The sequence below is a fragment of the Cricetulus griseus genome, chromosome 3, assembly GCF_003668045.3.
Source record: "Cricetulus griseus strain 17A/GY chromosome 3, alternate assembly CriGri-PICRH-1.0, whole genome shotgun sequence".
Lineage (NCBI taxonomy): Eukaryota > Metazoa > Chordata > Mammalia > Rodentia > Cricetidae > Cricetulus > Cricetulus griseus.
The window spans coordinates 67,870,495-67,882,985 of record NC_048596.1 but is presented as its reverse complement, the minus strand read 5'-3'; the positions used below and the strand labels follow the sequence as shown (position 1 = coordinate 67,882,985).

The following is a 12,491-nucleotide window of genomic DNA, read 5'->3' as shown; positions in this document are numbered from 1 at the left end:
TTAGGGTTATGGCTCAGTTAGAAAAATGTCTGCCCAGAATCCCTGTACTGGGACATCTCAAAAACCAGGCATAGTAGCTTATGCTTTTAATTCCAACTCGTGGGAAGTAGAGGTAGGAAGATCAGAAGTTCTAGATTTCCAGATGTGTAGTGTGTTAGGATACATGAGACCCTATCCCAAAAATAAATAAATAAATAAATAAAAATAAGAAATAAAAAAGTTTTCATCTTTTAAGAACTAAGTATATGGACCAGGAGATGGCTCACTGGGTAAAAAACACTTGTTGCATAAACCTATTGACCTGTGTTTGATCCCTGGAACCTATGTAAAAGTGGGAAGGAGAGAACAGATTCCATAGATTGTCACTGTGGCACATATGTTCCTCCTCTCTCCATCACACAAACACAGCAACACACTAGTTAATAAATATTTCAAAGAACTAAATATGTAGTATAAAACTGAGTTACTTTCTTAGTTACTTTTCTATTGCTGTGATAATACACCTTGACCAAAGCAACGTATAGAAGAAAGTTTATTGTGGGCTTACATTGTTAGTGGGTGAGTCCATGAATTTCATGACAGGGAGCATGGCAGCAGGTAGGCAGGCATGGCGCTGGAGCTTGGTTTCTGGGATCCACATGATAGTAAGAGAGAACCAACTACCAATTGCCTCTGGACCTCCACACATGTCTGTGGCATGTGTTACTCCTCCCCCCAATAAATGGAATAAAAGGGGGGGGGATAAGGTAGAGAATGATCAAGGAAGTTGGCATCTGGTATAGTTGGAATTTTCTTTGGGCCGCCAACCAGCTCCCAAATAAAGATATGGAGACTTGTTATTAATTATGAATGCTTGACCGTAGGTTGGGCTTGTCCCACTAACTCTTTTAATCCAATTTAACCTGTTTCTATTAATCTACGTTTTGCTTCATGTCTTTTTTACCTTTGTTTCATTCTGTATGTCTTCCCCTATGTCTGGCTGGCCGGCCCCTGGCATCTCCCTGGCATCTCTTTTTCTTCCCCCAAGCCTAAATTCCTCTTCCTACGTACTCTCCCTGCCTGGAAGTCCCACCAATATTTCCTCCCTCATTATTGGCCACTAAGCTTTTTATTAGACCAGTCAGGTGCCTAGCAGGCAAGGTAAAACAGCAACACACCTTTAAGTAATTAAACAAATGCAACACATCTTTACATAGTTACACAAAAATGTAACATCTTTGCACAGTTAAACAAATATTCTGCAACACACACACACACACACACACACACACACACACACACACAAAACTTAAGGGTCAAGAAAACACAGACTAAAAGAATTCATCACAATTGAGCTGTAGAATAAAACATTGGAGAGGTAATCTGTAGGAAAGGCTGAACCATTTGAGGCCTGTTCACCTGGATAAGGAAATTTAGCTCGCAATGTCAGGACAGCAGCGGACCTTTGAAACCTCTGAAGAGAGTGCCTCCATCTAATTGATGGTGTAGGAAGACCATCCTGGCCACAATATAGGGAAACAGTGAGTGAGACTAACCCTTGGGAGGAGTAGGCCAGAGGAAGAACTGGCAAAAGTGGAAGACTTTATATTGGACTGAGAAGAGGAGGAGTTAAAGAAAATAGCCAGGCTTTTGGTTTGGACACCTGGGGTTGGATAGTAGTGTAGATAGAATGTAGGAAAGAACAGGGTAATTTTAGACATGATGTGAGGGCGTCTCATAAGGGCCTTAAACTACTGGGCAGAATACACTATTCAGTTTATATGGATGGATGGATATATGGGGCAACCACGAGTAAGCTGTGGAGCCTTCTTCTGCAGCAGGAAATGATGGGGACTATGCTGTTTGTTTTTTCTGGCTGAGAAGCAGATAGCTTTGTGCTCATCTAGATGAACCCAGTACTTTATAACATGCTTTCTCACTTGATGAGTCACTGTCTTGGGATTACCATCTCCTGGTCCTTGTATGTCATGAAGGATACCTATGAATGTGGCCCAACAAATTGCAAACTAAAAACATAACAGATTTTTTTTTTTTTTTTGCATCTGATTTCTTTCCCCTCCTCCCCCAACTTGATTGCATGGTTTATGACTGTGTTAACTTTGTAGATGATAGTGCTGTATCCTAGTGTCCTAACTGCCAGGCCTTTCTAAAATAGTGAAATTTTAAATAAAGTCAACTAAGATACTGTGGCAGTATGTGGAATCAATTTGGTTTTGTTTTGTTTTGTTTTTTTGAGACAGGATTTTCCTTTGTAGCACGGACTGTCCTGGAACTTGCTTTGTAGACCAGACTGGCGTGGAACTCAGAGGTCCACCTGCTTCTGCTTCCCAAGTGTGTGTGCCACCACACCTGGGATGAAATTTTTGTTGTTTGGAAGTCAGAGAACTTGTAAATTTCACTGCAGTGGTGTGTTTGGCATATTTTAAAAGGATACTTCTAGAATTCTTCATTAAAAAAACTCCCTTCAGTTATTTATCTCAGTGATGTTTTAGGTTATCTTAAAATTGGAAGTCATATTCATTTCTCTGACTTAGTAATATTTGTGCTTCTGTTGACTTGTCCCAAAGATGATTTTGTGATTTGCTCCTTTAAATTCTTCCATTGTGTTTTTGTAGCAATTCTTTCTGTTCATCAAGACCTCTTTGTTTCTTTCTTTCTTTCTTTCTTTCTTTCTTTCTTTCTTTCTTTCTTTCTTTCTTTCTTTCTTTCTTTCGTGGGGGGAGGGCGTTTTTCGAGGCAGGGTTTCTCTGTGGTTTTGGAGGCTGTCCTAGAACTAGCTCTTGTAGACCAGGCTGGTCTTGAACTCACAGAGATCCGCCTGCCTCTGCCTCCTGAGCGCTGGGATTTAAAGGCGTGTGCCACCACTGCTCGGCTCCTTTGACCTCTTGAACCTCACTGGCAACTTTATTAAGCCCCTCAATAAAACCTCAATAGGCACCCATCCATAAGCTATCTCCTCGAAATCCTTCCTTCACCCTCAGCCGGCAGCTATGAGTTATTCAGGACTCTTGTGTTCTCTGCAAGGTTCCCTGCCCTTCGGTATGAAAGTATCTGTCAGTTCATATGCTTATCGATGACTTTGGGATTTATATTTTCACAATAGTTGGGTTAATAGTCTGAAGAAAGGAAGAGCTCATAGGTATGATATGATATAGTTCTGAAATTGTTAGTGGATCATTTAAAAGGTATTAGGAACTTTCTGACTTCCTTACTTCATTGAACCTTCTGTTTTCCTTAAGAGGATGTTTTAATGAACAGTGGGATTAGAAAGAAGTTAGTCTTAATTATAATTAAGAAATTATTTTCAGAGCCAGAGAGATGGCTTAGTGGTTAAGAGCATTTGTTGCGTTTGCAGAGGACCTGGGTTTAGTTCCCAACACTTACATTGCAGCTCACTACCATCTGTAACCCCAGTTCAGGGAATTCATCACCTTCTTCTGGCCTCTTCTGGCACTAGGCATACACATAGAACACATACATTTAGGCATGTAGGCAAAACACTTATACACATAAAATACAAATGAACAATTAAAATAATTTATTTTCAGTTTCTGATTTCTTGTTTTTTTTGAAAGGTCACTGTTGTGAGACACTGTTCTAGAATAGAAATAGCTGGTCTGAGCTTGTTACCTTTGGTTATAATGTGAAAAATGCAACTAGGAGGCAGTTTGGTCTGCTCAAATTATTTCTGTACTTGCCTCTGCTTGTGCCTGTTTGAAGCCACGGCTAAAAATATTAAGGACTTTAAAATAAAATTCAACTTTTCATCTTGGAGAGATGGCTCAGTGGGTAAAAGTGCTTCCTGTGTGAGCCTGAGGACCTGAGTTCAGATATCAGCACCATTAAAAAGCTAGGAGTTACACCAACTCCCCACCATCATATCACTCATCTTCTGTATAACTCAAGGTTGTGGGCTTGCTGATTTACCAGTGTATCTCCATGTTCAGTGATGGACCTTGTCTCAAAGGAATAAGATGGAGACTGGCAGAACAGGGCATTTAATGACATTTTCTTCTGACTTCTGTAGGCATATGTACGTACGTACATACATACATACATACATACATACATACATACATACATACATGCTCAAAGAAAATGCAACTCTTATTTGAGTATTAAAAGAGTTCCTTGCATATATTTGGGCCCAAGCTTATGATTAAACTATACCTAAGGATGTTTTTAAAAAATGGTTACTGGGTAGGATAGATTCCTCCTCTGGCTCTAAAAGGAATTTAATGCATTCATTTTCATTTCTGCGCAATTATAAAGTATTTAGTAGGCTGAAAATATGATCTACATATGAGAATATTTTATATTTTATTTTTGATTTTTTTGAGACAGGGTTTCTCTGTGAAACAGCCTTGACTGTCCTGGAACTCACTCTATAGACCAGGCTGGCCTCGAACTCTCAGAGATCCACTTCCCTCTGCCTCCCAAGTGATGGGATTAAAGGCATGAGCTTATATATAATTTATTAATGTAAACTTTTTGAAATATGTAAAAAGTGTTGTGGTTCTGAAATAATTTATTCAACTTCCAAATCCTTTACAATCTTGTTTTCTAAAAATGTTTAAAACAGAAATATATTCTTTCTAGAGTAAGTAGTAGAAAACTAAGGTTTTTAAGATTTAATTAATAAATGTATTTGTTCACGTTATCACAGACAAAGGCCATGGCTGTCTTTCTTTGTTTTGCACTGTTGTTTTCAGAGCTGCTGGTCACATCCAGGGCCTTAGGTAGAGGAAACTGCCTAGACAATACAGCCAGCCACGTCTGAATCTTTCTACTGACCACCCTTCAGAACATTCTGAACACTACCATTTAAAACTAACTTTTCTCTTTAAGGGTTCCTGAAATTGTGCCTGCTGTCTCCATGTCCACCCTGACCCCACAGCATAAACCATGCTGTGATGTTACACAGCTACCATAGAACTCCAGGGTAGTGTTGAGCTGGCCCATGTGGGTTCAGGTAAGTCTGGCTTTTTTTTTTACCATTTGGCATTTTTTTCAAAGTTAGTTACCATTATGATTTTATATCATAAAGGAAAATAAGGCAAAACTTTGAAAACTGTGCCATATATGGGGGAAAAATAAGTCTATTATCTAAACATCTAATGAGCCAGCTCCAGATGCTAACCAATGGAGTTCCATAGTAGCTGTGAAGTCCCCAGAGAGTTTCTGACCTGTGGCTTCAAGATATGTTAAGCTCCACTCTGGCCCACTTTATAGGACAGGTGATGTGAGCTTTCCTGCTGCAGCTGCCTCTTAAAATTTTTATTTGGTAGCTAGTAATATGCTATATGCTTTCATTTACTTAAAGACTATATAAATTAAGAATATGTTAACATTTTCCTTACCTCTAATTGCCAGCAGTAGCTAATTTTGAATGTATGATGATCCTGTGGGTCAGTTTTAGGTTGTTGTTTGGTTTGGAGTTAGTTTCAGAATGCTTCCACTTGTCTTTATTTGCCTTTATAGTAATATAAAGGAGGAGGGGCGGGACAGAACACACAGTGTAAGTTTGTTAAAGAATACTAAGGCACTTCAATTACTTTTGGAGACATTGTAAGTGGTCAGAAGCCTAAAAAGCAGGTGTAGATCATACCTGTATGTCTTGTTAGACTGGATCAACTCTCCCACCCCTAGCCTCTTTTCTATAAAGTAAGGTTTTAACACTTAACATTTATTTGCTGACTTTTCCTGCTTTCTTGTGCTTCTGTTTTTTTCTCCTTTTAGATGTTAGAAGTTGCTAAAAATGTAAAGAGCTTGGGAATATCTTTGTGATTGTGATACTTTCCTCCTCCCTAAGCAAAAAAAAAAAAACAAAAAAAAAAACAAACAAAAGAAAGTGATGGCTAAAGTTTAATTATATGACACAAGCCAGTTTTTTTTTTTTTTATATCAAACCTATAGTGAAAACTCCTGAGAAGAAACTCTAAACTTGATCAGTAGCCCTTTTTGAGCACTATGTAGTAAAATTTAGCAAAACTTGGACAGTTTCACGATGCTCTCATGTCTTTACTCTGTAATTTATCAGTTATTGAAAGAAAGAGCTGTGAGCTCTTATGGTTAATGAACACAATATACATATTTCCAAAGCGTTAGACAGTAAGTGTTATTAAAAATAAGTATTTTGTTCATATTTATGTCAGTTGTGTGCCGGGAAATTTGGAGTCTTAATTCTTCTGCTTCTTCGTCTGTCTCTAGTTTGTTTTGGGGAGCAACAGCATAGCCCTACTTGAGTTTAGCAAAGACTGGGAGGGGAGAATTCAGTATTTTTGATGTTCAAATCTAATGAAAATTCTGATTCGTTCTGTGTATGTGATTCATCTTTCTGAGGTATGATACATATGACATGGAGTTCAGCATTTGAAGTTCTGTATACTTTGAAGACAGGCAGGCAGTAGTGTTAATTGTAGTCTCAGGTGTAGTTTGCACAGTTCAGTGTGCTGGTTGGTCTCATGTCCCCGCCCCATGTGCCAGTGCTAAATTTCAGACATTCTTCAGAAACATTAGTGAGGAAATGAATTCTTAAGAACTTCTAAGATGTCAGCTCTACAGAGATTTAGCTGAAGAGTAAAGGCAGTGATTTAGAGGATCTTCGCTTCTTCCAAACCAAAGAAAGAAGTCACTTGAACTGTACACAGCAATTTCATTCATGCCTATACATCTGTATACTTATGCACAAATCTTGCTTTGTCCTTTCATGTATATTGATCAAGTTGTTGGGTTACTTTCAGAACTTTGAGCATTTTATGTAATGTGTATTTTATAAATAGATAATATTTTTAGGTTTTAAGCCAAAAATCTGTAAAAGGGGCAGAGATGAAGTGTTGGGGATCAAATCCAGTGCTTTTCAATTGCTAGATATGTGCTCTATCACTGAATTAACTCCAGCCCTAGTTTTTGTCTCTGATAGGACTGAAGAGGAAAACAGTTGTCTTTGTAAAGAAACACTGTAGGGTTGAGTGTGGTGGTACATGTCTGTAGTCCCATCATTGGGGAGACTGAGGTAGGGGAATTGTCTGAAATTTGTGGTCATTCTTTGATACATAGTGAGTTCTAGACTAGAGTTGCGTTGTGAGGCCCTAGCAAACAAAATAAAATAAAACACCTACAGAAACAAAAGGAGATCGGTTGAACATTCTCAGTTCTAAATAATATAAAATGCATTAAATTATTTTTAGATTTTTTGTATACTTTGAACATAAAAACTCTTTAATGAGAGATGATTTTAATAAGTAGCACTACTTATGTCTGTTCTTGAGCTTTGTACTTCAGGAAGATATCTCATGCTAACTCTACTACAATTTGGCCCTAGTGTCTTCAAGGGCACTTTTCTTCACAAGGATGTTTTAAAGCGTTTATGTTTAAATTTGGGTTGATTTATAGTTGAGATGTGTGGCAAGCAATGTATTGACCCAAAATACAAACTAAAATTTCTGTAAGAAGACATTCTTAGTTAATAACACCAGGGTTACCGTTGGCTTTGTTTTTATGGTGTTGGGATTGAACCTATATCTTCATATGTGCTAGGCAAAAATGTTCTACCATGAGTAAGCTTTACTCACAGCCCCAATATGGTGGGCTCTTATTTATTTTTGAGTAGAAAAGTTGCACTGTAGTTACTTAGGCTCTTGTCAAGCTCTTAGGGCCCTAGGATCCTCCTGTCTGAGACACCTAAGAATTGGGACTATATAGTATACAGCATCATGTCTACTTTCTCATAAGCCTTTAACCTAAAAATTTGTATGTACATGTTGGTGGGGATTTAGAATTGCGGAAAAGATTCATGATTCTTAGAGTTTGAAAACTTTTTTTTTTATTTTTTATTTTTTGTTTTTTCGAGGCAGGGTTTCTCCGTATTGTTTTGGAGCCGGTCCTGGAACTTGCTCTGTAGACCAGACTGGCCTTGAACTCACAGAGATCCTCCTGCCTCTGGCTCCCGAGTGCTGGATTAAAGGTGTGCACCACCAATGCCTGGCGAGTTTCGAAAACTTTTAAAGCTGACCTTCCTTCCTCACAAATGTGATTTAAAAGGATTTGGGGGAAGATAGGTATCATGTATTTACTGTCTTTTGAGTTCATATTGCTTTAGTAGAGTACTCAGGACACAACAAACATTTCAGTGAGTGTGGGAATTAAATGGTCAATTTTAAGATTTGTTTTTAATAAAGGACTGTTTTATTATACCATGTATAAGGAATGTCTTTTTCTCAATTCCTAATTCAAAATGGCAATTAAAATGCCTTTTAAAAATACACTAAGAATGTTTTTAGTTAATCTTAGTATTTTACTCAGAAGATAATTTTTTTTCTGATATACTTAGGAAACACTGAAAAATAGTTGGTGTGGTAATTTGTTTTACTGTATTTATTAGAGGCTAATGTGCACTTTCATCCCCTTCCCCTGGTCTTTTTATTATCTATATTGTTCAGTAATTACTGTCTTAACATTAATTTGTGTTAAGGTTAATAAAATGATTTAATGGGAATGGAAGGTTTGTGGCTTTGAAAAAAAGTGTTATTTCTTTTATGTTCCTGCTCCTAATTGCTTTGTTTGCTTTAATTTAGCATATTTAAAATTGTGTAGTATAAGTTTTATTTTAACGGTTATCATTCCCCCCTTTCTCTCACTGTATAGATCAGGCTGACCTTACAGAGAGCTGGCTGCCTCTGCCTCCTAAGTGCTGGGATTAAAGATGTACACCACCTGCTTTCTTTAGAGACATTGTCTCTCTAACATAGGCTAGCCTGGAATTCACTGTGTAGACCAGGCTTGTCATGAATGTACTACCCTCCTGCCTTTAATTCCAAAGTGGAGTGCTGAACTGACACATTCAGCTATTTATGAACAATTTGTAATGTATATAAGGAAGTCTTGACTGGTGAATTCAAAATGCTGTCAATTTTTACTTAAAATGAAAATTATTTCAGAGCGACACAGCACTGTGGATAGCTTGAAAGTTTGTTTTATTCTGCTTTAAAAATGCAGAGTAAGGTCTGGAGAGATGGCTCAGAGATTAAGAACACTGACTGCTCTTCCAGAGGTCCTGAGTTCAATTCCCAGTAACCAAATGGTTGCCCATAACCATCCGTAATGAGATCTGGTGCCCTCTTCTGGTCTGCAGGGATACATGCAGGCAGAACACTGTATACTTAATATTTTAAAAAAATGAAGAGTACAAGACAGAAATAGCCAAACACCAACTGGAAGCACATGTGTGTTTCTTTGGGTTTTGCTGTCAGGATGAATGCAAGGGAATAACAGCTCATTTCTTCTGTGAAATCTTGTTTCTCAAACTAAGTTGTCTTTATTTTAATCCATTTACTGTATTCTGATAGTTCTTTAAAGCCTGCCAGAGTATGGAGCCTAGCCATGATGGTGAGGTAAGTGCCAAAGTAGGCAGTTCTAGTTCTGGAAGAAAACTTAAAAAATGGTAGGGAAATACCAATTTTCCTTATTTTCTTTAGGACATATAAATGATGTCAAGGATCCAGGAAGTACAAAGGAATGTTTAAAGAGTTTAGTGTGGTTGCTTCACCTATATATGCCTTTTGAAGAAACATAATTTAAGTGCTTTTCTGTCTTGGTGCTTGTTTTAGGAGTTGTGGAAGGTGATTTAGCAGCCATAGAAGCATACAAGTCATCAGGAGGAGACATTGCACGCCAGCTCACTGCAGATGAAGTACGCTTGCTGAACCGTCCTTCTGCTTTTGATGTTGGCTACACTCTGGTACACCTGGCCATACGCTTTCAGAGGCAGGACATGTTAGCAATATTGCTTACAGAGGTAAGTGTGGCATTTTGGTTATTAAACCCTGGGCTTGTATGTGTTACCATTGAACTGTCACCAGCTTTAATGTCACATCCCCTTGGAACTGGAGTTACAGTTGATTGCAAGATGTCACATGGTGCCATGAACCAAATCCATGTCCTCTGTAAGAGCAGCCAGTGTTCTTAACTACAGAGCCATCTCATGCCCTAGCCTCTTCAGTTGTATTTTAATGGGCACTCCTTTTCTGGTGTGGTGGATGGTTTTTTGTTTTGTTTTTTTTTCGATAGGGTCTCATTACCCAGGATGAGTGTTGTATGTAGCCAAGGATATCCTTGAACTCCTAACCCTCTGTCTATCTCGCAGCTACTTAGTTTGTAGGCCTGTCTTACCCCCCCCCCCTCACTTTTCTTTTTCTTTTGAGAAAGGGTTTGTCTGTGTAACAGCTCTGGCTGTCCTGGAATTTGGCTTTGTAGACCAGGCTGGCCTGAACCTCTGAGAGATATGTCGGCCTCAGCCTCCCCAGTGCTGGGGTTAAAGGCATGGGCCACCACCACTCGGCTCTCTTTCCCTTTTGTGATGAGGTATTACTGTGTTGGTTAGGCTTGCCATGATTCCCTATACATACAATATCTGTCTTTGAAATGCATATGCATATAATTTCCTGAGTTGATGGAGCTACTGATGTATACCACTGCCCCCCCCCATATAGCCTTTTGAAGCAGGACTTATCTTTTATTTGATTATTTAACTAAGAAGTATTTATTTAGTGCCTATGCTATGTGCCTACCTCTGTGGCTGAGGAGGATAGAATTGTAAGGATGCTGACTATTGAGTTTCTAGAGAAGTGGAGAAATGAATGGGTATTTCTGTGTAGTATGAGTAGATGACCATTTGAGTACTTAGGAGAGAGCTTGGGAGGTATCTTCCCTTTCTGCTTAGCAGGTCACATTTCATCAAGCTTCCCTATCTCCCTGCTCCTCTTCCTTCTGCCCATCACAGTATTGCAATTATCCCAGGCTAGCTTGCAATTTTTTATGAAACTGAGGATAACCTTGGATTTCTAACCCTTCCTCCACCTCTTGAGCACTGGGATTACAGTTTTGCACTGTCTGCCACACTGGGTTTATGCTGTTCTAGGGATGTCCTTGTGCATGCAGGGTAGGTGGTCTGCCAATAGAGCTATATCCCAAACCCCATTTCATCAAATTTCTGGAGAAGGGATAGAAGTTAGCATGTGAAGTAAACATGGTGGAGAATTGAGTTAAGTAAACAATTTATGAAGGTCTAAGGGATCATATCCCTAGGAATATGATCCCTGGGATATGATTTTATTTGGACAAGAGATGTTATTTTTCATGATAGGAGAACTAGAATAAAAGCACAGAAAGTCAGATAAGTGTGGATTCAATTTTTGTCACTACACATCTTCTGGGTATACTTTATATAAGTGTGTAAATTGGTAATTCAAGATAACCAGTATCTGGTAACCATTATGTACAGATACTGTATGGGGATTAAAAATATGCAAGATAGATGAAAACTTGTTTTTGTTGACAACCATTATCTTTAGCAAGATTTCAGTGACATCAAAAGAGGTTGGGTAGACTCAGGGAAGGGGAGCTTACTATCAGGGAGGGTAAAAAGGTAGGCTGTGAATCTCACATAAGAGGGTATGTTAATAGAAAAAAGCACAAAATCAAGTTCTTTTGGAATGAGAAGAGAATGTTGATTGTAGGATATGTATCTGGGGCAAAGATTTTCATTGAGTTTTGTGTCACGGACCTGGGAGATAGGTAGTACTTATGAACTCCTGGAAAAAATGGCTTTTTATGGAAATCTAGTTATTAAAATACAGCTATCAGGATAACCAAATTTGTGACTTTTAAGAGAGAGAGAGAGAGGGAGAGGGAGAGAGAGGGAGGGAGGGAGGGAGAGGGAGAGGTGTTGGTGGTGGCACACACTTTTAATCCCAGTAGTCAGGTGACAGAGGCAGTTGGATCTCTGTGAGTTCCGAGGTCAGCCTGATCTATAAAGCAAGTTCCAGGATAGCCAGGGCTGTTACACAGAGAAACTCTATCTCAAACAGAGAGAGAAAGGAAGAGCGGAGAGGAGGAGGGAGGGAGAGGGAGAAAAAGAGGAGAGAGGGGGGAAGGAGGGAGGGAAGAGAGAGGAGAGAGAGAGTGCATGTGTATGAGTAGCTGATACTGGCTTAAAATTTACAGTCCTCCATCTCCTGAGTGCTGAAAATTAGAGACAACATGCTATCATGTTCATTGCAAGAAAATGCCTTATAGTTTAGGTCATAAGCTAAGGAAAATGAAAGATTTTTGTATAGTAAAAGTAAACTCCATGGATCTTTCCTAGTACTTGGACTACAAGTTCAGTACAACTGGCCTAAGGAGGATGTTTGAGGTTTGAGAATGGTAGTGAAGGGAATGTTTCATGTTTCTCTTGAAATTTATTTCATTCCATTTTTTTAAAAAGGGAATTTTGGGTATTCATGGGTATTCTCTGACAAATAGTAATTTGGAAAATACCTGATAATTGGTTGCTGATTTTCAGTTATTTGAACTTTGAGTTTCTAGGTTCATGGAGCTAAAATGTAGTGAAAATTTTCAGTTACTGGCAGTCATTGAAATCAATGATAAGGAGTCCTGTAGCTGCAGTAATTCTGCTGAGCTAAGAACTCTGTCTCCTTACTTTAACAGTA

The 12,491-nt window shown here is 38.6% G+C and overlaps 1 protein-coding gene across 3 annotated transcripts in view; it reads left to right on the top strand.

Moving 5' to 3' along the window:
• Positions 1–12,491, top strand: part of Zranb1 (zinc finger RANBP2-type containing 1) — a 53,680-nt gene that overhangs the window by 26,184 nt on the left and 15,005 nt on the right. For all 3 annotated transcript variants that reach the window (XM_027409132.2, XM_027409131.2, XM_027409133.2), the window contains one exon: positions 9,609–9,796. In XM_027409132.2, the coding sequence (XP_027264933.1) occupies positions 9,609–9,796 (188 nt within the window). The remainder of the gene's footprint in view (positions 1–9,608; positions 9,797–12,491) is intronic.